The sequence below is a fragment of the Sebastes umbrosus genome, chromosome 15 (genome assembly GCF_015220745.1).
Source record: "Sebastes umbrosus isolate fSebUmb1 chromosome 15, fSebUmb1.pri, whole genome shotgun sequence".
NCBI lineage: Eukaryota > Metazoa > Chordata > Actinopteri > Perciformes > Sebastidae > Sebastes > Sebastes umbrosus.
Genome location: NC_051283.1, coordinates 6,755,622 through 6,777,855, shown reverse-complemented (window position 1 = coordinate 6,777,855; position 22,234 = coordinate 6,755,622). Strand labels below are relative to the sequence as shown.

The following is a 22,234-nucleotide window of genomic DNA, read 5'->3' as shown; positions in this document are numbered from 1 at the left end:
TTAACTCACCATGAGGTAAGAAGCAGGGCCCTGCAGAGGCAAAGCACAGCACAGGTATAATATGCACATCAAAAAGTGTGCAAAGAACGTCATAAACTGTTTTTAGGCAACAACAACAGTTGCAGCGGTTATCTTATTGGTTGCACTTGGAAAGGTCAGCTACAACCGAGGTCAAAGTCAAAATAATTTGAACTTTGAGCGCAGGACTCAGTGGCAATTTCAAGCTGTGCGCCACGCCAAGGGTAGCGCTTCCGCCTATAGTCGGGTGGCACCGCTTTCCCCACAGAAAAACAATGGCACAGCCAGCACAGAGCGATTTTACCGCTGATCATGTGTGGGCGGCTTTAGAAAGAACTTAACAATGACCTCTGAAACCTCCTTTAAGAATCCCTGAGTATCTGAAGAACCCAAAATCCATTAAAAACCTCTAGAGCCCACTTCAGAGGCCCAACAACTCCCACCACAATTATTCAAGGAACCAAGGAACTACCTCAAGAACCCCCTGCAATATCCTTAAGTGCAACTAGAATGTCCCAAAGAATCCCAGGACCGTCTTAAGGAGCCTGAGACCCCTATAAGAACTTAGAACGCCTTCAACACCTCTTTTATCCGCCTTAAGGAACTCTGGAGGAACTCAAGGAGCTCCTTCAAGAACCCAGTTACCACTTTGACCCTCAAAAGGACCCCCTCAATATCTCTAGAATCCTAGTCTCGCAGGACCCCAAAGACCCTCAACAATCCCTAGAACCTCCTGAATGACTACTAACAGCCCCTTAAGAGCCCATGGTGGTCTCAGAATTCCACAACCAACCCCTTCACCTCAATTCTCAAGGAAATAAAACCATTTAAATAACCAAATTAAACAAGCCTTCTGTACACCACACAGACTGAGGTGCACTGTGTTCCTGATAAAGCCTAATCTGACTCTTTAAGGTAGAATGACAGTACGCAGGTGGTTTGAAAGCAAGATATTTTCAGTAGGTGAAAGGCTATGACAACACACGCTGAGGGTGAACCCTCTACCAAGCGCAATCTGGGTTTTAAGTACATTAAGAGAAAAAACAACTGGGTCATGGTTAAAGTTCAGAGACACTGATAAGGCTGATCAAAGGCAGGAAAGTCAATGTCAGCAAGAGGCAGTTCAGTGCAGTCTTGTGCTGCCACCTGCTGGAAGCAGACACCATTATGGCCTCAAACGCTTCACTTTGAACCCCAGAAATGCCGTCATAGTTACATTTTTTCATGCCAAAAGATCATATTTATGCTGCAGTTGTCTCTGTTTTGCATTTCCAGTTCGTTGAACACTTCAAGGGTGCTGCTAACAACTTACTGCTCCCTTGTTACATGATATGGCTAAAAGCATGTGACCATCCCAGTCCAGTCTGCGGCAGATTTTCTAATATGGTGTGTATACTAAATGTATGTGAAATGGTCTAGAATGTGCTATATACTTGTCTTTATAATATACCACTGTTGCAGTTAATACTCAAGAAACCAACACGTTACTGTTTTATACTAAAAGTAAATTACACAATATGGGCGCCGTCAGATGTCAATCAAATTGTGACTTTAGAATGACAATGCCAATTGAACTTAAGGAGACAGCAAAATGCTTTTTCCAAAAACCTTACACTTATTTATTTGATTTTGAGCTATTTCACCACCATTCACATTTAGCCTGATTTTGTCCAGCTTTTGTCCTTTCTATAGTGTATTGTTGGAGATTAGTGTACACTAACAGCACACTCAAAAGTGTTTTTTTTAGTATGCATATTGACAGTTTTGAGTATACCTTATTTTGTCACTCCAGTGCAAGGTTATAATACTTAGTTTTCAGAGTGTGTGCTAGTTTTAGTTTAGTTTCAGATTTTCAAAAAGGTTTAGTTTTAGGTTGTTTTTGTTAGGGCTATCAATAATGTCTCAGAAGTATGTAACTACATATACTGTACGTACAGAATACATGGTCGTAGAACTGTGTAGAAATGGCTAGTGTGCTAAACTTTGTGGCAACCATTTGGGGGAAGGCCCTTTCTTGTTTAACCCCAAATGGTTTTCCCAGTTTGGTGTGGAAGAACTTAACTGGCCTACACAGAGTCCTGACCTCAACCCCATCCAACACCTTTGGGATGAACTGGAACGCCGACTGTGAGCCAGACTTGATCTCCCTGTTTGGACCTCACTAATGCTCTTGTGGCTGAATGGGAGCAAATTTCTGCAGCCAGGTAACAACATCTGCTAGAGAGCCTGAAACCAGAAGAGTGGAGGAGTAGCGTTATAGCAGCAGATTCATGTTCGGGTATCAACAATCTTGTAATGTCTATTTTTTTCCAACATTTAATAAAGATCTTTTTTTTTCCCCATCACAATTTTATTATGTGACTTTTTACAATAAAAACAAGACATTATAAAATACAGATGCAGTAAACAAACAGTGCTGAATGTGATGTAGAGAAAGCCAGCTTGGTGCAGTTATTGAGCTGACCACTGTTTGCCAGCTTTCCCCATCCATCAGCATTACAACACAAGCTTTCCACATCCTGCCCCTGGAAAGATTTGATTCTATTGGAAACTATTTTTAAATAAGAATCTGCACAAGAAGTTAGAATGAATTCACGTAAAAGCACTTCAAGAGCAGTTTCTTGATGTTGTTACACTCAGCATGAGTGAAGTCAGGAGTACATGTTTGGTTTCCAAGAGCAAGGCTGGAAAAAATATCATACTGGAAACACAATTTCTATACCAGGGCCAATACAAAATGAAAAAAAAAAAAAGCTAAAAGTAAGGACATGTTACTCATGTTTGAAAACAGTTCATGATTATACAATTTACATTGCAGGAGATGGAAATTAAATGTGATACCTAAATAAGTGAACCGAAAGATACATATATATATAAAAACAGTGCCTGAGGTGAGCTTCAGCCTGACGCTGTCTGCCAATGTGCAGGAAGCGAAAGGCCGACCTCTTTGTTTGTTTGTTTGTTTTTTGGCATTAAAAGGATGCAGCACGGAGCAGCGCAGCATCCGACATTCCCGAAGTAGAAGAAGAAAAGAGGAAAGAAAGACTGAACTCTGAACTTCTGCTTCTCTGTTTTCTATGCGAATATACTTGTTTTTGTGAGCAGTGACCCAAAACAGGCCTACGCACTGAATCAATAGGAAATAATAACAGGATGAGCAGGTTAAATTCAGAGTCCAGTCAATGCTGCCCCCTGGCGTTCACTTGATTATTACACAGTAATATGGTCAACCAGCGGTTGTAGTTGATTGACAGATGCTCTGACAATCAAGGCTGGCAAGTTGGCAAAGGAAAAAAATACACTGTAACATCACGAAGGTCCTCCAGAGTTCTTAAAATATCTTCTTCTTTTTGTTCTTTTCCAAGGTCCTGTAAAAACAAGAGGACAGAAGAGCAGTCAAGCATGTAACAGGGCTGTCTGACAGCAAAGTGGAAATATTCTAAATATAGCGTACACTTAAACTGATATTGATTGTCTTAGGTGGGCGTTTCTTTTAAGTGGCTCAAATATGTTTTACTGCTGCCCCATCCAAATCAGTACATTGCTTTGCTCCCGTGCAGTAACTCTTGTGAAAGTGCTTTTAGAGTTTTTGCACACTCATCTCAGTGTGAGTTACAGTGACGCTTTAAACTTGATTATTTTATAGGCATGCAAGATTTTAAAAAACAGGATTAAGGACTATTTGAACACTGAATGCACATGTTACTGAACACTGCTCATCAATTTATTGTTTGATGCAATTAGCGGTTTGTTTTATGTCTGTTACTTCTCTCTTTTATGTGAAATTTTTAGATTGTTTTGAACTTTTTGCTGTCTGTTATTTGTGCTTTTATGTATGGAACTTTTTTTGCTGCCGTCTTTGCCAGGAGGTTTTAAATCTCAACGGGACTATCCTGGATAAATAAAGGTTAAATATATTTAAAAAATAAATAAATAAATCATGTGTGATGAGTGATTACCTGGAGGCGTCTAGTTTCTGCTGCTCCAGAATCCTCTGCTGGGCCTCCCAGTTGGCCTTCTCGTCCTCGTGCTGGCGGCGTTTGTCTTCCAGTTCTCTGTGCTGGGCCTCCAGGTTCTTTTTCATTTGCTCATGACGCCTCTGGAGCTGCAGGGACAACGGACGTACAGTCATGAGGTTAAAACGAGTCTTAATAAAAAGGAAGACACGCTGATAGACATACATTCTCATTATTTACCTCAGCCTCAGAGTCTCTGAGCTTCTGGAGCTTCTCTTTGACCTTCATCTCAAACACTTGTTCCATTTCTTGTTCCATCTTGTTCATCTTGAACACGTGATCCCGTCGCTCCTCTTCCATCTGGGCTAGAGGACTCCTGGGAGACACAAGTCAGTGTTCATACAGACAGCACACAGTGGCAGGTATGTGGATGGTTGCACAGCTGTGCTCCCCCTCCCACTTAAATAAATAAAGGCCTTTCTGACTGCAGAGTGATGAAGAGGAGAAGAGGCAGGATCAGGGAAGGAGGAAAGCCTTCGCTGGAAGCCCCCGGTAACAGACGGCTTCCAGCGAGGGTTGTAGCGGGAAGGTGACAGGGGCTTGTCAGGAGAACAGGCAGAACTCTAATTCGGATACTAACCACGCCCTGGCTGCTACAATGAGGTCTTGACACGCTACTTGTCCAGCTGAAAAAACACACTTCCTGCAGCCATATTGGAGGTCCTTAGCTCTTGGGCAACAGCAGCTGATATCATCTTCTTTGTAAATGTAAAACTTGTCTGATGTGTTAAACTTTATGTTAGCTTTTACACGTAAAAACATTTTTTAAATCGTTTTTTAATGCCAATGTGTGAACAGGTTGTAACCTAACCTAAAAAATGGGACCTTCCACGACTCTCTGGGTTTCCTCTATTTGCCTGTAGATTGCTTTTAATGTGATAAATGCGGGCTGTTTTTTCCAAGAAAATCCAACGGATGTGACGTCATGCAAGCTAGCAAGTGCCTTTACTCTTTTCAGCTCCGCTACAGGGCTAACAGTGTGCAACGATAGCTAACGTTTGGTTAGAAAATGAAGTCCGCTAACTGCAACAAACGACCAGCCCGCACCTAGGCTGGTCGTTCATGGAGGGACCTTCGTTTGGTTTTGGGTATCAAAACGGACCCCAAGCTGGCAAATTCCTACTGGACAGGTAAACTAACATTACTGCCAAGCATGTTAAATATATATAGGGATATTGTTGTTTTAGCTGTCAATCACGTTCAGTCTCGTATGTGTCGCCTCACTGTTTTGACCGATGCTCGCTCGCGTCTACGCAGTGCGAGTAGAAGCGCGAGCAACAGGTCGCTGACTGTGCTTGACTTAACGGCCACAGGTGTCGCTGTTAACAAGCAATTTCTGATTCTTACATCTAGCCCCTTTAATGAGCAGTGTTAATAGAGGCTCGTAAAAACGTCTTTTACATTGACTATGTTTACATGCACAAAATATTTTCACCCTTATTACAATTTTTTAATAATCCTATTACATTTCATTTTAATTTTAATTAAGCTGAATTGATTGCATTAGTGGATATTATTTTGCTGCGAGTGATAGTGGCTTTACTGCAATTTGGCAACCAGTTTGTTGACATCTCTGTAGTTCCTTCAGCCAAGTGGGAGATATCATAGCTGCTAGAAAGTCCTAATACCTCAAGCATAAATACCAGAAGATTAATTAGCCAGTAGCTGTATAGCATTAAGTCATTAGTTGCACAGTAAATTCTTCAACAGCAGTTAAAGGGACTGTTTGTGGGTCGGCACATGCGCGCTCGCATATGGGTGTTCGCGTGTAGCCGCTGTACCCTCCTCCTATGCCTGCTCGCCTTCACTCAGACAGCGCACGCGTTCTCGCTCAGCTCGCTCCACCTCTAGACGTGAACGCGCGTTCACTACACACTGCAGAAGAGTTAGTTTAGCTCTGAGAATATCTAGTGAATGTACAGGGGACGTTTGTGCAGAAATAACTGCTGCAGCTCCTCCAGACCAACAGAGGTTTCCCGTGTCTTGTGAAGTGACGGAGCTCTACAGAGATTTACGTTGTCTTCTCGTTACCGACCGGGTGCCGGTGTCTCCTCTGCTCTCTCCGGCTGCGGGCGGAGAGAGCAGGGAGACACGCTGCAGAGCCCCGCTGTCTCAGCCTGCACTTAGGCAGGAAAAGCCAACACTAGGATCAGATCTAAATCATGTTCATGGAGACCTTCGTCTGGTCAGCTAACATTACTGCCAAGCAGCTGAAATATAGAGTGATATTGTGGTTTTAGCTGACGTGTCTCGCCTCACTGTTTTGAGCGATGCTCGTTCAGGTATATTGAGAGCGAGCAAGCGCGAGCCCGACGCTGACTTTCGTTGATTTCACGGCCACAGGTGTCGCTGTTAAGAAGCATTTCTGAAAGTTACAAATAGTCCCTTTAATAAGAAATGAGTAATCAAACTGCAAAAGCAAGTAACCAAGCCAGATAAAATCGATTAAATATATTACCCAGACGTCATGTAGAAGCTTCTAAACTATGACATTTCTTGATGGTATTACTGTCTCGTATGAAATTATGTAATACGTGGCCAAAGAGGATCACTAAAGTTAACAATTTTTCAATGTTCGGTTAAAATTAATGTGCACATTTCAAAGCGTTGCAGGTGGGAAAAAAATAAATAAATCAGGTGAAATGAAAATGGTCAAGAGATAGAGGAGTGAAAATGCATTCTTTGGAGAGATGTTTGAAGAAGTGAAGTAACACTTACATGCCATCATCCGTCTCAGGTCTAAAAACAAACAAATGCACAGACACTTAGCATGCTGCCATAAACCATGCATTAGCTTGTGAGTGTGTGCTGGTGATTAATGACAGCTGCAGCCGGTGGATTAGGAGTCAGACGGTGCCTCAGTTAGTACCGGCAGATTAAACACAACACTGATACTGGTGGCCAGTTAGTGGGGGGTTAGTGCTGGTTTGTTTGGGTCAGGGATGAGTTTAAAGGTTTGGGCTGCTTTAGCGACAGCTTGCCAACATTAATCTGGAGGGTCAGTAGCTGTAGACTTTGACCTCTGAACTGTAGTTGCCTCCACGGTTGCACAGTGACTGAGCTGCTCAGAGTGTCCTGCTAGAACCAGCAGCCACATCAGCAACTTTATCCCATTTAGTTCACACTATTAATGTGCATTTCAGACACCCAGACACCCCAGTTCTTCTGTGGATACTGTACTTACTTGGTAAGCTGTCCTTTGTTCTTATTGTTGTCCACACCGTTGTAGGTGACCGCAGCGAGTTTCCTGCTACGGTAGTTTTCATAGTGGACGTTGTTCGTCACATCCTTCAGGTCCTGCATGTGGGTCCTGGAAAACAGCAAGGGGGAAGTTAATTAGCATATTTACTCTCACTAGAAGTATTAATTAGATTTTTTTTAATAGCAAAAATGTTGTTTAAATTTGTTTAAAATCAGAAATACTATATACTATATACTATATATATATATATAAGCATAAGAAATATAAATAAAGGAGTAAAATGGTAAATTATGTATATAATAATAAAATATAACAATATATGTAGATAAATATAAATAAATAATAAAAATATGAAAGAAATAAAAAAAGAAGAAATATGTACAAATATGTGCATTAAACACATTGATTTATATATAACCACAGTGTAAATGAATAAATAAAAAATGGCGAAAAGTATTAAGTGTGTTAAATGTAAATGCCAGAATATTATAAATAAGAATTAAATAAGAATATTTCTTGAAATGTACAGAATAAATGCAGTATTAATGCCAGAGTATTGCAGAGCTGAATTATTGTACTTTGCTACATTTTCAGTCCTGAGCAGAAGTCCTTAAGAACTGTATTGGAAACTTGACAATTTCAATAGCATCTAAATCAAACCTGCATAGTTGAAGGTACGTTTTCTGAATGTAGAACTGAAGGAAAACACATGTATTCTAACGAGGTGCTGGCTTGGAGATCCAAACTATTCAAACATGTGAGGCATTAGGCACTGATACTCAGCCCAGCGTGACTGTCCTGTACTGACCTGATGAGCATGTTCCGGAGGATTGTAAAATCACAGTGCTCTCCGTTTTCCACTGTAAAAAAAAAAGAGACAAACAGAGCAGTGATTATAACATTGTAACACATGAACATAATTGATCCCCGTAGGGAGTATAAGTACAGCACAGTGATATTCAACAACTGACAGACATAACCAGAACATATTAACGAAAACTTCAAAACATGTGCCGCGTCTCAATTTGCGTTCTTCTGTGCTTACACTTGCTATTTTGAGTGCTTCAAGCTTTGTTTATACTCCGCGTATACTACGTGTAACAGGACAGCTGTGGACACCGCGGATGCATAGTAGTTCTGTTTATACTGTCTCTCGGAGAACGTGTTTCACCGATGCGCAGTAGATCGCTACGCTGCTGTGAGAACAGTACGCGGCCGTCCGCATTGGAGCCTACGAGGAAAACCCTCTGATGATGAAATTTACATCACGCGGACCCCAGTGGACCCTCGCTTACACGCGGACGTGGAAGGTATAACTTCATCTTAAGTGTGTTCACACCGACAAGTGCACTATAATGGTCAAAAAGTTGTGTGTGGAACACTGGACACATCTCACCCTCAATGGTCGCCATCTCGGCTACGTACGGCGCTACGTTTTTAAAGAGATTGATGCCCAGAAACATCCTAAACACAGCAAAATTAGAAAACACAGGCAGAGGGCAGGGTCTCTGCAGATACAGACACCATCACACACGTCTAGTGTGTCATAACTGATGATTGAGAGGGATTATTTTGGTATCCTACTATCCTGCCTTTAAGTATGCAATGAAATCTAACACTAATTACTTTTCTCTTGAGCCCAGATTAGTTGGTAAAGTTTCCACTCATATTTATCTCTTACGAGCCCATTTTACTTTTTTCTTATTTTGGTCTCAGGCCACATTAAATAATTCATCTCTTCCTTATTTTATCCATGCGACATTACTTAATATCCTCATCATTTAACAGGATTATTCATTGATGTATTCGGTTTACTCATTGATATCCTTTTACTGCCTTTTGTTGGTTTCAACAGCTAATTTGTCTGAAGACTTGATCAAGCTTTTCAAAGCCCTGCAGTAGCACTAAGGTGGATGGCTGTAGTACCAGAAACCATCAGCAGGTGGCATCATGTTAGTGTCTCCTCCTACAGTAAAGCTCACCACAGTCCTCTGGGGTTTCTCTGGACTGCTGTGGTGGAGCGACTTGCATAGCTTCTCAGGGACCTTGCCCTCTTTCTCTCCCGCCCTCTCTCCATATTTATGCTGTCATGGAGCCAAAAACAGTTTTGGTATTCCAAAACTCTCACTCCCCATGGACGGCAAACCAGGTTCATAGTAGCACTCCTACAAGTCATCCACTAGGCTGTACTGTACTCAGTTCTTTAGCTGGTTGTTCTTTTTTCTTAAGACGACGACATAATCTAAAGGATCTGTAATGTTCCCATCACTAGCTACAGTAAATAACATTCACACTGTGGTTGTGTGTTCTTGTGTTTTTAAGCTGAATGTGTTGTCATGCTTCATATGTCTCACCACAATGTGACAGCAACTTCCTGTGTCGGGTCAAACAGGGCTCTCATATCCTGTGCTGAAAAACGTCTAGTTTCACACTGGTTGCTGGAGTAATCACCGTTTCGTTGCTGTTTTTGATATTATAATTATTGCTTGCATAGTTCCTGTTCTCTGGAAATGATGAGTAGTTTAACTGGCAGTAGAAAAAACAGAAGCCAAACCAAGTAGACTTATGTTAAGTCTAGTCTTGGACTAGACTGGTCTTAGATTGTCAGGTTAGACTAGTGTAATTAAGCCTGTCTGTTGCATAAATATTAACACTGACCTAATTTGATGTAGGAAAGTCAGCTACCTCTCCTACTGGCTAAGCCTGAGGTGAGGTCTTTGTTGCTATGGCAACAACCTGTAGAAGGCCAGTTAGCTATTTCAACTGTTTATCCGTTACTTTTAGCTAACTGTTGTGTAATCTGTGTGTGTGTGTGTGTGTGTGTGTGTGTGTGTGTGTGTGTGTGTGTGTGTGTGCGCTGAGTATTGGAACAAGCACATGGATTGTGCTACTGCTTCGCAAACCATCTACGCGCATGATGCCTGCTCAATAATCCAATGTAACAGTGGAAATATTGGTGTGTTTGCATAGAGAGACTCCACTTAGTTGATCAATTTACAGGCTGGGTTCAGTTGACCTTTGACCTCTCACCTTCTGCCACGCCCCAAGGGTACTGCCTCCCGCGCACTCGCTTTCCGTTGACCTCGATAATGGTGTTACTACCGACTACAGCCAAGGGTAAACGATCCTGCAGAGAGGAGGGAGGAGACACAACTGTTGCATAGCTCACGCACACAATGGCTAAAAATACACTGTAGGCTGTACGCTCACATGCACAGAGACATGGTATGTATGACATACATCAAAAGAGACTGCATCAAAAACAGTTCAGTGCAACGAAATACCACACACAGTTTCTTTACAGACCTTGATTTTCCTGACAATCTTCATCTCCTCCTCGTCATCTGTGTCTGGGAACTCGTAGATTTTGATTTTGTGCTCCTGGATTTCTTTCATGATCTGCACACAGCAGAGAGGAAACAGGTTGAAATGGAAAAAGAGATGAGAGGTGATGGTGAGTGAGCTGTATGTGGGACAAACAGGTCCAGAAACATCAATAATCATACTGGAGGTTAGTCGATACACACATGAAGAGGAGCCCACCTGTTTATTCAGCAGACACACACACATGAACACTACCATGACATAATACAGTGTGATTTACTGCTTCCTGAAATAAAACATGTGAGTAAGCAAGCAACACGACAACACATAAAGTAAACAGAAGTCTTCAACACTGGTGATAAAATCGGACTTGTACTTCCTCTATTCTGTTTATGGGGCTTGTGGTGTATAATTAAATGAATAAAATAGGACTCGTTAGTGAGCCAAAAACACAAAGAAGCATATGCATCCAGTCAGAAGTGACACACACCTGTCTCTTGAACTGTTGACACTCCTCGGGAGTCATTGTGTCGGCTTTGGCGATGAGGGGGATGATGTTAACTTTTTCATGTAACCTTTTCATGAATTCAATATCGAGGGGCTTCAGACTGAGGAAGAAGCAAATAAAAGAGGCAGTTTAATGGTTAGAACATTCAGTGAATGGCTGTGGTGGAAGTGAAGCTGCAGGGTTGGGTGACGCAGTGTTTCAGGGCTTGGCTGACCTCAAACTGCACATCTGGATGGACCAGAGAGCATCGTAAATCTGTCTGTTTGGACTCTGAAAATCCTCCTTAAAATGTCATTATAAAGTTCTACTATTGTATGTGTATAGACAAGGGCTGTAAAAGTTAATAGGTTAATAACGCGTTAACGCAAATTTGTTTTAAAGCCACTAATTTCTTTGATGCTTCCACAAAAAAGGTGACACTTCCTGGACTGTTGAGAGGTTTTAAGCCTTACAGTACTGTATACATGAAGAAATCACCGGGTGAATTGTACACAGCGTTTCTCAAAAAGGGTTGAATATTAACGACTTCTCCAAAAGTCACTGGCTTCGGAAACATCTTGCATTTAGAAAGAACATTTTGTACATTTTGAAGTTAAATGCATCAATCTGGTGCACTTTGAGAGTCTAAGTCTATAAATAACTTTGTGTGCTTGTAAACAATTTTGTGGTCTAGTTTAAATTGACTTTTTATCCAGTTTTTAATGATACTCTTTTGAGATCTTGGTCGTTTTTAACTCTATATTTTAACCGGATGAAGGATTTTAGTCATCAGACGTCCGGATCTCAAGTTAAGCAGAAAAAGTTGAGCAAACGTTAGCGGCAGCTCGGCTCGCAGACCTCCCGGGACATTATTTGTCCGGCAAACGGTGTCGGAGAAACACAGAATTTTAACGTGAAACTGCTTTATTCAGTGTTTTTACTGGTTTTAATCACTGGGTCTCTTTGATTTGATGAGGAGGAGACCTCTGTTTATAATACGGCTCCCGCTAAAAACCTCCTGAACGCTGAAGGAATGATCCCACGCTGCTTCACAATGTCACCAAGCTCAATCTTTTGTTATTGTTTTGACCCCTAGCAGCAGAAAATTACATCTCGACTCTCTGGAGATTCCATGAGCAGTAGGATCCCTGTAGTACCTACCCATGTCCAGACGGAGCGATGAAATACAGGCAGCACTGCACTCTGCTGTCCGGCATCTGCCGTCTGTTGACCCGGGACTCTGAGTTGAGGTAATCCTCAAACTTACTGTCGATGTAATCGATGACTGGCTGCCAGCTGAGGACCACACATCATTCACATTCAATGTCAGATACACCGATACAATAATAGTAACTTAAATTAGCCAATGACAGGATGGCTCACCAGTTACTGTTGTCCACTGCATCACCAAAGCCGGGGGTGTCGACGATGGTGAGCAGAAGCTGCACTCCTCCTTCCCTTACCAGAACCTTCGACTGTTCCACCTGCAAAGAATGTCCACACAAGTCAGTCAAGATTTTTGCAAATACTTACAAAATTACTATATAATTGTGTGTTTTAAACAAGTGTAAAACTACAGAAGCCGAGAACAGTCGTGCTGGCATTTTTTTTTTTCTGCAGTTACCTTGAGATCAAGTTAATTATGTAGTTGTCAGAGACATCCTGAAGTCAAATACATCAAGTCATTGTCAGGAATTATGGAGAAATGTGTTTTATAGCACCTCAGGTATATAGAAATGTAGCTATTTCAAGGTACAAACTGGACTTTTTCTAAATCAATAAGGGAAAAATGATGGATTTTGTGTCTGTATGTAGTTATATTAGGGCTGTCAATCGATTAAAATATGTAATCCCAATTAATTGCATGATTGTCCATAGTTAATCATGATTAATTCGCAAATTAATTACACATTATTATGTAGTCAATATTCTTATCAACATGGCAGTGGGCAAATATGCTTTCTTTAAGCATTGTATGTATATATTTATTATTGGAAATCAATAAACAACACAAAACAATGACAAATATTGTCCAGAAACCCTCACAGGTACTGCATTTAGGCAAACTCAAGCCCAACAAGCAACAACAGCTGTCAGTGTGTCAGTGTGCTGACTTGACGCTGACTTGCCCCAAACTGCATGTGATTATCATAAAGTGGGCATGTCTGTAAAGGGGAGACTCGTGGGTACCCATAGAACCCATTTTCATTCACATATCTGGAGGTCAGAGGTCAAGGGACCCTTTTGAAAATGGCCATGCCAGTTTTTCCTCGCCAAAACATAGCATAAGTTTGGAGCGTTATTCAGCCTCCTTCTCGACAAGCTAGTATGACATGGTTGGTACCAATGGATTCATTAGCCCTAATTATAAGTAATAAGAGTTAACGGCATGATTAACTTGTGATCGTGAGATAACGGCATTAAAATAATAACTGCAAACACGGCTGTTCTCGGCTTCGGTACAAACCAGATGGTCAATTACTGTTTTTTCACTTGTTTACAATACTTAACTATTTTAAAATACAGTCAATATTTACTTATTCAATGCACTTAAACAACACAGACAACAGAACCGGAACTAAAAAATCTCTGCAAACCAATCAACCACATTGAGTCAAAACTATTTGGCGACCACTAAGCACACAGTCTAAGATATGTGCAGAGAATTGGACAGCGGGAAGCAAAGGAGGAAGATGAGCACATGGTGAACAAAGCTGCCTCTGAACAACATCAGAAAGGCCAGCAGGGCTGGGCTTTGATCAGCGCGGGGTCGAGGCACAACTCGTGATCAGCAGATGAACTTTGATTTGAATCAGCAGATCTGAACCAGACCACGTCTCATATCATAGACGCAGAGCTTCCACAGACTTGTGAGTGAGTGATGAGAAACACTCGGTGTGGCTGAGGTCAAGCCCGGTCCAAACAGCAGTTAGCAGACAAACATTGACATTACAACACTCCCTACGCCGCCATGCATAACCTTTGATTACAGTCCAACTCGGAACGTAAATTTTTCTTGAGCTGAGGAGTTGAGACACAAATTATGAGTTAGCTAGTTTCAGCGTCAGCTCGTTTCTCTGAGGTTTGGCCACATTTGAGTTTAACCTCAGCTTAACTGAGCCGATACCTTACACTTAAGTAGCACCGCAGAATGCCAGTGGTTTGCTCACTGACTGGGGCTGGGCTGCACTGTCACTACACCACATGTCGGTTACACAGCAAAACCAGGTTCTCACAACAAAACTCCTCAAACAAGGACACATGAGTCAAAGCGCAAGTTTTATAACAGGATCTTGGTGCTGAGAGTCTTTAATAGCAGCCAGTAGGGCTAGACTAAACAATTTGAATAGGGCTGCAACTAACAATCATTTTCTTTGTCGATTAATCTGTTGAATATTTTCATGATTAATCAGTTAGTTGTTTGGTCTATAAAATGTCAGAAAATGATAAAAAAAAATGTTGATCAGTGTTTCCCAAAGCCAAAGATGATGTCCTCAAATATCTTGTTTTGTCCACAACTCAAAGATATTCAGTTTACTGTCATAGAGGAGTAAAGAAACCAGAAAATATTCACATTAAAGAAGCTGGAATCAGAGAATTTTGACTCTTTTTTTTTCTTAAAAAGATCACTCAAACCGATTAATTGATTATCAAAATAATTGGTGATTAATTGAATAGTTGACAACAGTTTTTTCGCTGCGTCACTGTACACAGTCTCAAAATAACTAACTACAAAACAAATTTTAATGTAAATGGAGGGCAGCGCAATGCATAGCTTTGTGACTCAAAATATTAGGCTGATGGGTCCAGCAGTATGTGAGATTAGCCGTGGACAGACAGACACAGAGATGCACACACACAGTGTACATAATCTTCTGGCGGACATAATAATGTTGAGTATTTACAAAACCAAAAAAAAGCAAAAAATCACAAGCACCATTTTTACAGCATGACTTGTAACTAAGATAATTAATGATGGCTCTGATCTATTTTAGGTGTCTCAATAAGCCATTCCATTGCACCTGTGCTTTTCCTGCTATGACATGCCAAAATGGTTGCTGTGAATAAGACCTATTTTGCTCAGATAGCATTCTCCACCTCCATCCTTTCTTCACCGTTAGTACTGGTTGGCTGAATGTTGGCGTTTGTTCCAGCTGTTGTCCTTCACAATCTATCACGCAGCACACTGTTGCAACACAAGATTCACCAGCAAAGCTTTTATAGCAGACCCTTACCCTTTTGACCTCCACCCACCACATACCGGCATCGGTCACGTACTGGAATCTATCACAGCCTGACTGTGTTTAAACTGACCTCTGACCCCCAGAGCTGCTACTGGGAGGCAGACACTAACTAACGATTGACTGGCATACAGTGTGTGCATGGTCAACTGATAAATTAGCTTTTAAAAGACCTTCTGTACACCATTCAATATTATATATACATTATTTTATATACAAACTAGTGTGAAAATGAAAGCTACTGCCAGGTGGCTGGGTCTTACTGGCTCTACGAGACTCATTAGGAAGAGAAGATACTGTCAAGAAAGAAATTGCAATACCTTTATAACCATGTAACTGTGAAAGAATGTCATCACACTCACGTAATAACCAAGGAGGTGAAACACTGAGATAGTCAGAGATGGTGCAAAACAACAAACTCTAAGTCAAAAGTGAAGGACTGCTGAGTGGACAACACTGAAGAATCCTGCAGTGTCTCTCTTCTACTGGATAACAGGATGAGTCATGCCACAGACATGCCTATTAACCAGACAGGCTGCCCACAGACAGTGAGCTCATGGGTAAAAGGAACAACAACACCAGGCTACACCATATCGCACGAGGACAGTGAGGGATGGGAAGACATACATCGGGACTACGTCACTTTACAGTGTTTTGACTGGATCACAGGACTGCAAGCTTATTTGCTTGTAATTTACTGTGACAGTACCGTGGGAAAACAGACTGCACATGACGGACTCAGGGTGCAGTTTTACACTTCTGTGCTGTGAATATTTGTGCCGTTTCTCATTCACTTCAGTTGTAGCTCAATTTCAAGAAAAGGACAAGTGAACTAGGTGTCATTTAAAAGGTGCTAAATTCAATATGCAGAGCATTAATATAGCAACAAACGACTATGTGTTATGTAAAGATATAGTGGAATAATGTCTATCTGAGCAGAGAATGAATTCACTCTCCCACGTGTTGACATAGCCAGGCTTGCCGTACATGCCTTTTAGTGCACGTTCGTGCATGTGAGCGTGCCCCACTGGCTAGCTCACGTCTGCCGCTCTGCACTACTATCATACGGCGGTTGCAGCTGTTAACGCCGTCCCGACCAACAGCGTCATCGCGGAAGCATAGCACCCACTCTCCGGTTCCCCCCCATCAGGTAAACACCGTTAGCTCTGTCAGCAGTGTTGCTGTTGTTTTCACTGTTAGCACCGTTAGCTGCGAGCCACTGGCTCAGCGGTGTTGAGAGCTGTGTGGAGGCAACAGATATGCTCTGAATTTTTTTTGCATCCCAACTCATCACATACTGTACTGACGCTTTGTCAGACACTTTCACGTCACTTTTCAGTCGCAGTAAACACGTGCTTACTGTTATGGATTAAACAAAAACACTTGCTTAGGTTTAGGGAACAAAACCACTTAGTTAGATTTAGGAAAAATCAACATGGTTGGGCTTAAAACTACTACGTCTGTACAGTGAAAATGACACGAACGTTGTGAACACGGGAGTACAACAGAGACCCTGTCCTTTACAGGAAACATTCACTTCACCAGATCATCTTGTTATTGTAAGATTATCTTGTTATTGGAATCTCTAGAATTCCATTGAAGAAGGAGCAAGTGTATGATTCAAAAAGCAAGGCATGTCTGTGCATTGGCAGGACAAGACCGAGCTCGGTGCATAAGGCAGTTTGCTGGTTAATCGCCAAAGTCCCTGTCCTTGTATGCTCTCCACCTCATTGAGCCTTATTAACCAGGAACAGAGACATCTGCCCTGGTCTATAGACTCTAACAGTTAACACCCACTCTGCCCGCCCGCCCCGGTCATCTTCCTCCTTTTTTTTCTTTTTAATAATGAATTGGATTCTATACAGCATTCCTCTTGGTTTCATGACATTCTTTGGCATCGGGAAAAAAGGGGCCATACAATTATTTGAAATGCAATTAGTTTGTGGTTCCCAGAGAGAGAAAGAAGCGCGCTCTAGTCTCCATATTTATCATCTTGCATGGTCTTTGCAAGGATAAACAACAAGCACACACACATATAGTGGATTTAATTTGAAGCATACATTTCAGCTCACTTCCTTTAGGACTGGAAACCTTGAGGAATCCTCAGCCAACAGAAGCGCACCCCCATGTAAATCTCATTTAAACTTTTAATAAGAGCTGAGCAGGTAAACAAATTGGAGGCAGCAGTGGGGCGAGGCAGACAGAGCCCCTTGGTGTGCTGCCAGGGATTAGGAGATTAAGAGCAAAGCAGTAGATCACAAGGAGCCGGTGAAGGGAAGATCCTCATCATGCAGCTGATCTACTGTACACACTAACCCAAACTGAACACTTATAATCCCCCCACTACAGGGCAGAGGACAGGAGAGAGAAGCTCGCTGTAGCTCCTTCACACCAACAGTATCACCTTTCACTCTTCAAAGGGAAGCTCAAGTAAAGCTATGCAGCTGTGAGCTCTATTTGAGGAAACTGCCAAACCCTTATCCTCTGCACCGTCACTGCAAACAGCGACAAAGACCGAGGATTCAGGGCATAAACCGCGTGCCTCACACATTCGGTATCACTCCTGGTGGCAAATGCATTCTTGGCACAGTCACGCCTGCAGCTTCGATGTCTGTTATTGCTATAAAGAGCTCATGAAAGCGTTAACATTTGCTATTGTAAACACATGTCTGGTAGGGATAAATCCTCACAGAGTGATGTGATTTACATTGCTGATTTGTTTGGAATCAGTAGAAGGGCTGGGTATGGTTTGTGCCAATGACAATACTTGGAACGGATTATCGAAACAATGGTTTTAGAGTTGCTGCTTTCAATTACGACTGGCGACAATGATGCCTCTAGTCAAGCGAGTGAAACGCAAGCTGTAACCAGCCAGTATAGACTTTAATTGCGAGTCAAATATGTAGCTAGTACTATGAATTCTCAGTGATCATCAAATATATCTATTAAAATGACTGAAATGCTTCGGTTTAGACTGGGGGAGACATAGAGGATCTGTCTAGGCTCTGATAGAGTTGGGTGAGGGTTCAAATGCATTTTTTTTTTAAAAATTTGTGAAGGGGTGTGTTCAAGCTACAACAGGGTGTTGAGTTGCTCCTTAAAGCTGCACTGAAACCTCTGAAAATGTGCTTCCAAATCTAAAGTATTCCTCCCTATCATTAAATATTCATTACTAAATACGCAAAAAAAAACAGAGTTTAAAGCAGCCCACACATGATCAGCAGAATAATATCATCTGGACTGGCTGTGCCACTGTTTTCCTATAGGGAGAGAGCGGTGCCACCCAACTAGGTGGAAGCGCTACCCTTAGCAGGGGGAACCCCCACCGAGCGCTGCGTTCAAAGTTTAAATTATTTTGACTTTGATCTCGGTCGCCGCTGACCTTTGAAAGCGCAACCGATGAGTACAGGTGCAACTGTTGTTGTTGTTGCCTTACAAACAGTGAATGGCGTTCCTTGCTCACTTTTTGATGGCATATTATACCTGTGCTGCACATTACCTCTGCTATTCTCTGCGCCCGACCTCGCGGCGAGTTAAAGAGCAAATTTAAAATCATGTGAAGGCAGTTTAACATTCTTGAATTGCTTATATCATATTTGATTGGTAAATGGTAAAATTAATTGCACTTTTCTATCTTAACGGACAGAGCACTTTACAATTTGCCTTTCATCACCCATTCACACCAAGCAGCAACCTCCGGTGTCAAACTTTACAGCAGAAATAAAAACAAACAAAAAAAACGATGCAACTTTAAATGACAAAAACACAAGAACTGGCAACTTTCATTATTCTCCCATTTCAGTACTTGTTCCTATGAACACATTTGGGTCCTTATCAAAATGTATTGAGGTTCGATAACCCAACCCAGCCGTAGTAGTTAGCATGACACTATTGAGTGCTTAACAACAAAAGTGGAGCATAAAAAAATAAACGTAATGACTACTACATTAGACTACAACTCTGATATTCGGTTTTCACCGATGATTTCAGTAAGTTTTCATGTGCTCCACCAGTGTCATTGCAATTAATTAGCTAATTTAAAGTTAAACATAAAAGAAAAAAGGTGGTTAATATAGCCCTTTAATGATGCAGCCAGGAAATAAATCCTGCTGTTCACTCTACTGACTGACATCAGACCTGGATATAAACGTGCTGAGTGACTAATTTAATTAACACGATCACGGCAAGTTGCCTCTGAGGCTACAGAATGTGTGGTCAGAGGCGCTACGCACTTCAAACTAGACTATAACTAACCATAAGGGGGTCGGTGAAACAAAGCGCTTCAGCTTGGGGTTACTCTTTGAAAGAGAAGATTGTTTGGGTTGCACCTATCAAGAGATAAAGGTTAAACTGGTTACAAAATGAATCTTTAAAACACTGCATCACTAACCAGTGTATTATAAAGTGGTGACAAATCATTCAGAGGAGGTCTGTAACACACATGGATCCAACTAGGGCCTTTGTGAAGTAATAATCAGTCATTGGAGAGTCATGCTTTTGTCATATAATCTTAGAATGGGGAGGGGTAGTGTACTGTATACTAAGGCGCGTGCCTCGATTTATCAGTATATCATCACAGGAAGTTGTCTGTTTGTGGTTTTGTGCAGTACACACACTTTAATGGAGGTGTACGAGATCTACTATGAGACACAGGAAATATAGCACCATTAAGCACCGGCATTTATCATCTTCCAGTACATACTGTACATACATCTATAAAATGAAAATCTTTAGGATTATGGTTTAAAATCCACCCATACATATATATAAACAACTAGGAGATGCTGGCTCTTCAAGAAAAAAGAGACAGACAAGCCGCTTTTTAAACAATATTTTGAAATTGAAATGTCAGATGACAATAAGGCAAGAAACCATATTAAAACCAAAAAAGCAATTACTGAAATGCTACAGTTGAAAACAATACAACAGTCATGCAACATAAAGAGTTCTGCAGTCTGAAACAGGTGCAGGCTGGAGCTATACAGCTTGTTATGCCTCCCCTTTTTTACAATGCACCTTTGACATGAAGAGCTAACATTAGTGTTTACACTTGAGCCTTGTGGAGCAGGCAGAAGTAAATATATTGTGTTTAAAGTGATGTTTGTGTCCAATCAAGCATAGCCACTGGCCATCTCCGCTAGACTAAACTCTTCATGTCTTTCCATAAAGCTGTTTACATAATGACGAATGCACTTGGACTCCCTCGCTCCGAATGTATGCACAACTACCAGCTTTCCCTTTCAGCACGACAGTATATGTTTCAGATCAATCAATGAGTAAACTTCCTGTTAACCTCCCACCTGCTACTTGCAGCTTTTTCTCATTCACACGATGCAGTGTGACTATAGCACACAACCTCATTCATTCACACAGGAGCAGACGGAGCCCACACACACACACATCCAGAAACCAACGGTATCTTTAAGCACAGGTGTGAATGCATTCAAGACGCATTGAGATCCAATCGCTCAGACCATATTCAGAGGTGGTCTGGGCCACACATGGCCACATTCTTTTAGCAGTGTGTACACGATTGTGTCCTGGGCCACATTGAACGACCGGCCACTCAGCTGACGTTCCGCTGGTATCCGCTGGGTCTCACTGCGCTCCTCAGGTGTATAGCCTGGCAGACGCGAGCGCTTGTCTGCCTTCCAGCATGGAAACGGCGTCTGTGCTCTACTGTATTATGTCGGTACAACTGTATTTTATTAAAATATATCTTATCTATAGGCTACAGATCTACAGATTAGCAGACTTGGCACTGGTAGTACATTATTATCATACTGTCGGAGATGTGTCTGTGTTTTTGTTCCGCTGCTTTGCACGGAGCTGACAACCGCTCACCAGCTCGCTCGCTCGCTCTCATCCCCGGCTCTGAAGCTCTGCATGCCGCTGTTGCCTGGCAAAGGCAGCTGTGTTGGTGACACGGAGGTCCCCGGGGACTGTCGGTACAATAACCTCATATTTTGATGTTAATAAAATATACCCAAATTCACAAATATGTAGGATATTACTACTGACATTCCTGTAATATTACGTCACAACGTCTGCTGTATTGGCCGTGTGTTTGTATACGTGTTTATTTTCATATAGAGTGGTGAAGTAAGATCCGATCACAGGCCCTGTTCAGACCTGGCATTAACATGCGTCCTCAGTGATCGGATCACAAGTGGACAGCTTGAAGTGCGTCTGTTCACACCTGGTATTAGAATACGTCTCCACATACAGAACGTCCCGAGTGGCCACTTTTGATCCGATCTCACTTCCCCGCTCTATATGCAAATAAACATGTAGTAAACACATGGCCAATACAGCAGACGTTGCAACGTAATATTACAATGAATGTCAGTAGTAACATCAAAATAAAAGGTTATTGTACCGGCAGTCCCCGGGGACCGCCGTGACCGCTGCTTTTGCCAGACAACAGCGGGGCACATAGCGCCAGTGAGCGGGGAGGAGAGAGAACAGGCGGGCGGGCGGACGGACAGGTGTCAGCTCTGTGCAAAGCAGCGGAACAAAAACGCCAACACATCTCCGACAATATGATAATAATGCGCTTCACGTGCCTAGTCTGATAGTCTGTAGATATGTAGCCTATAAACAAGATATAATTTAATAAAATACAGTTGTGCCGACAGGATACAGTAGAGCACAGAGGATGTTTCCATGCTGACAAGCGCTTGCGTCAGCATGTCTATTCACCTGAGTAGCACAGCGGGACATCAGTTGAGTAGGCGGTCCTTAATGTGGCCCAGGACACAACCGCGTACATACTGCTAAAAGAATGTGGCCATATGTGGCCCAGACCACCTCTGGATGTGGTCTGAAAGATCGAATCTCAATGCGTCCAGAGTGCGTTCACACCTGTATTTAAAGCTGTCCACTTGTGATCCGATCACTGAAGACGCATGTTAATACCAGGTCTGAACAGGGCCACAAATGGTCA

The 22,234-nt window shown here is 42.0% G+C and overlaps 1 protein-coding gene across 4 annotated transcripts in view; it reads right to left on the bottom strand.

Annotated features, from left to right (window-relative positions):
- Positions 1-2,346: 2,346 nt before the first annotated feature.
- LOC119502832 (septin-7) overlaps positions 2,347-22,234 on the bottom strand; it is a 41,916-nt gene continuing 22,028 nt past the window's right edge. For 2 of the 4 annotated variants that reach the window (XM_037794050.1, XM_037794047.1), the window contains 11 exons: positions 12,431-12,531; positions 12,209-12,343; positions 11,051-11,168; positions 10,543-10,635; positions 10,267-10,363; positions 8,045-8,096; positions 7,219-7,344; positions 6,753-6,773; positions 4,215-4,350; positions 3,978-4,123; positions 2,347-3,386 (listed from right to left, as the gene is read on the bottom strand). In XM_037794050.1, coding sequence (XP_037649978.1) covers positions 3,350-3,386; positions 3,978-4,123; positions 4,215-4,350; positions 6,753-6,773; positions 7,219-7,344; positions 8,045-8,096; positions 10,267-10,363; positions 10,543-10,635; positions 11,051-11,168; positions 12,209-12,343; positions 12,431-12,531 — 1,062 coding nt within the window. In that variant the 3' untranslated portion in view covers positions 2,347-3,349. Of the gene's footprint in view, positions 3,387-3,973; positions 4,124-4,214; positions 4,351-6,752; positions 6,774-7,218; positions 7,345-8,044; positions 8,097-10,266; positions 10,364-10,542; positions 10,636-11,050; positions 11,169-12,208; positions 12,344-12,430; positions 12,532-22,234 lie in introns of those variants that run through there. The other 2 variants (XM_037794048.1, XM_037794049.1) reach the window with 2 other exon arrangements.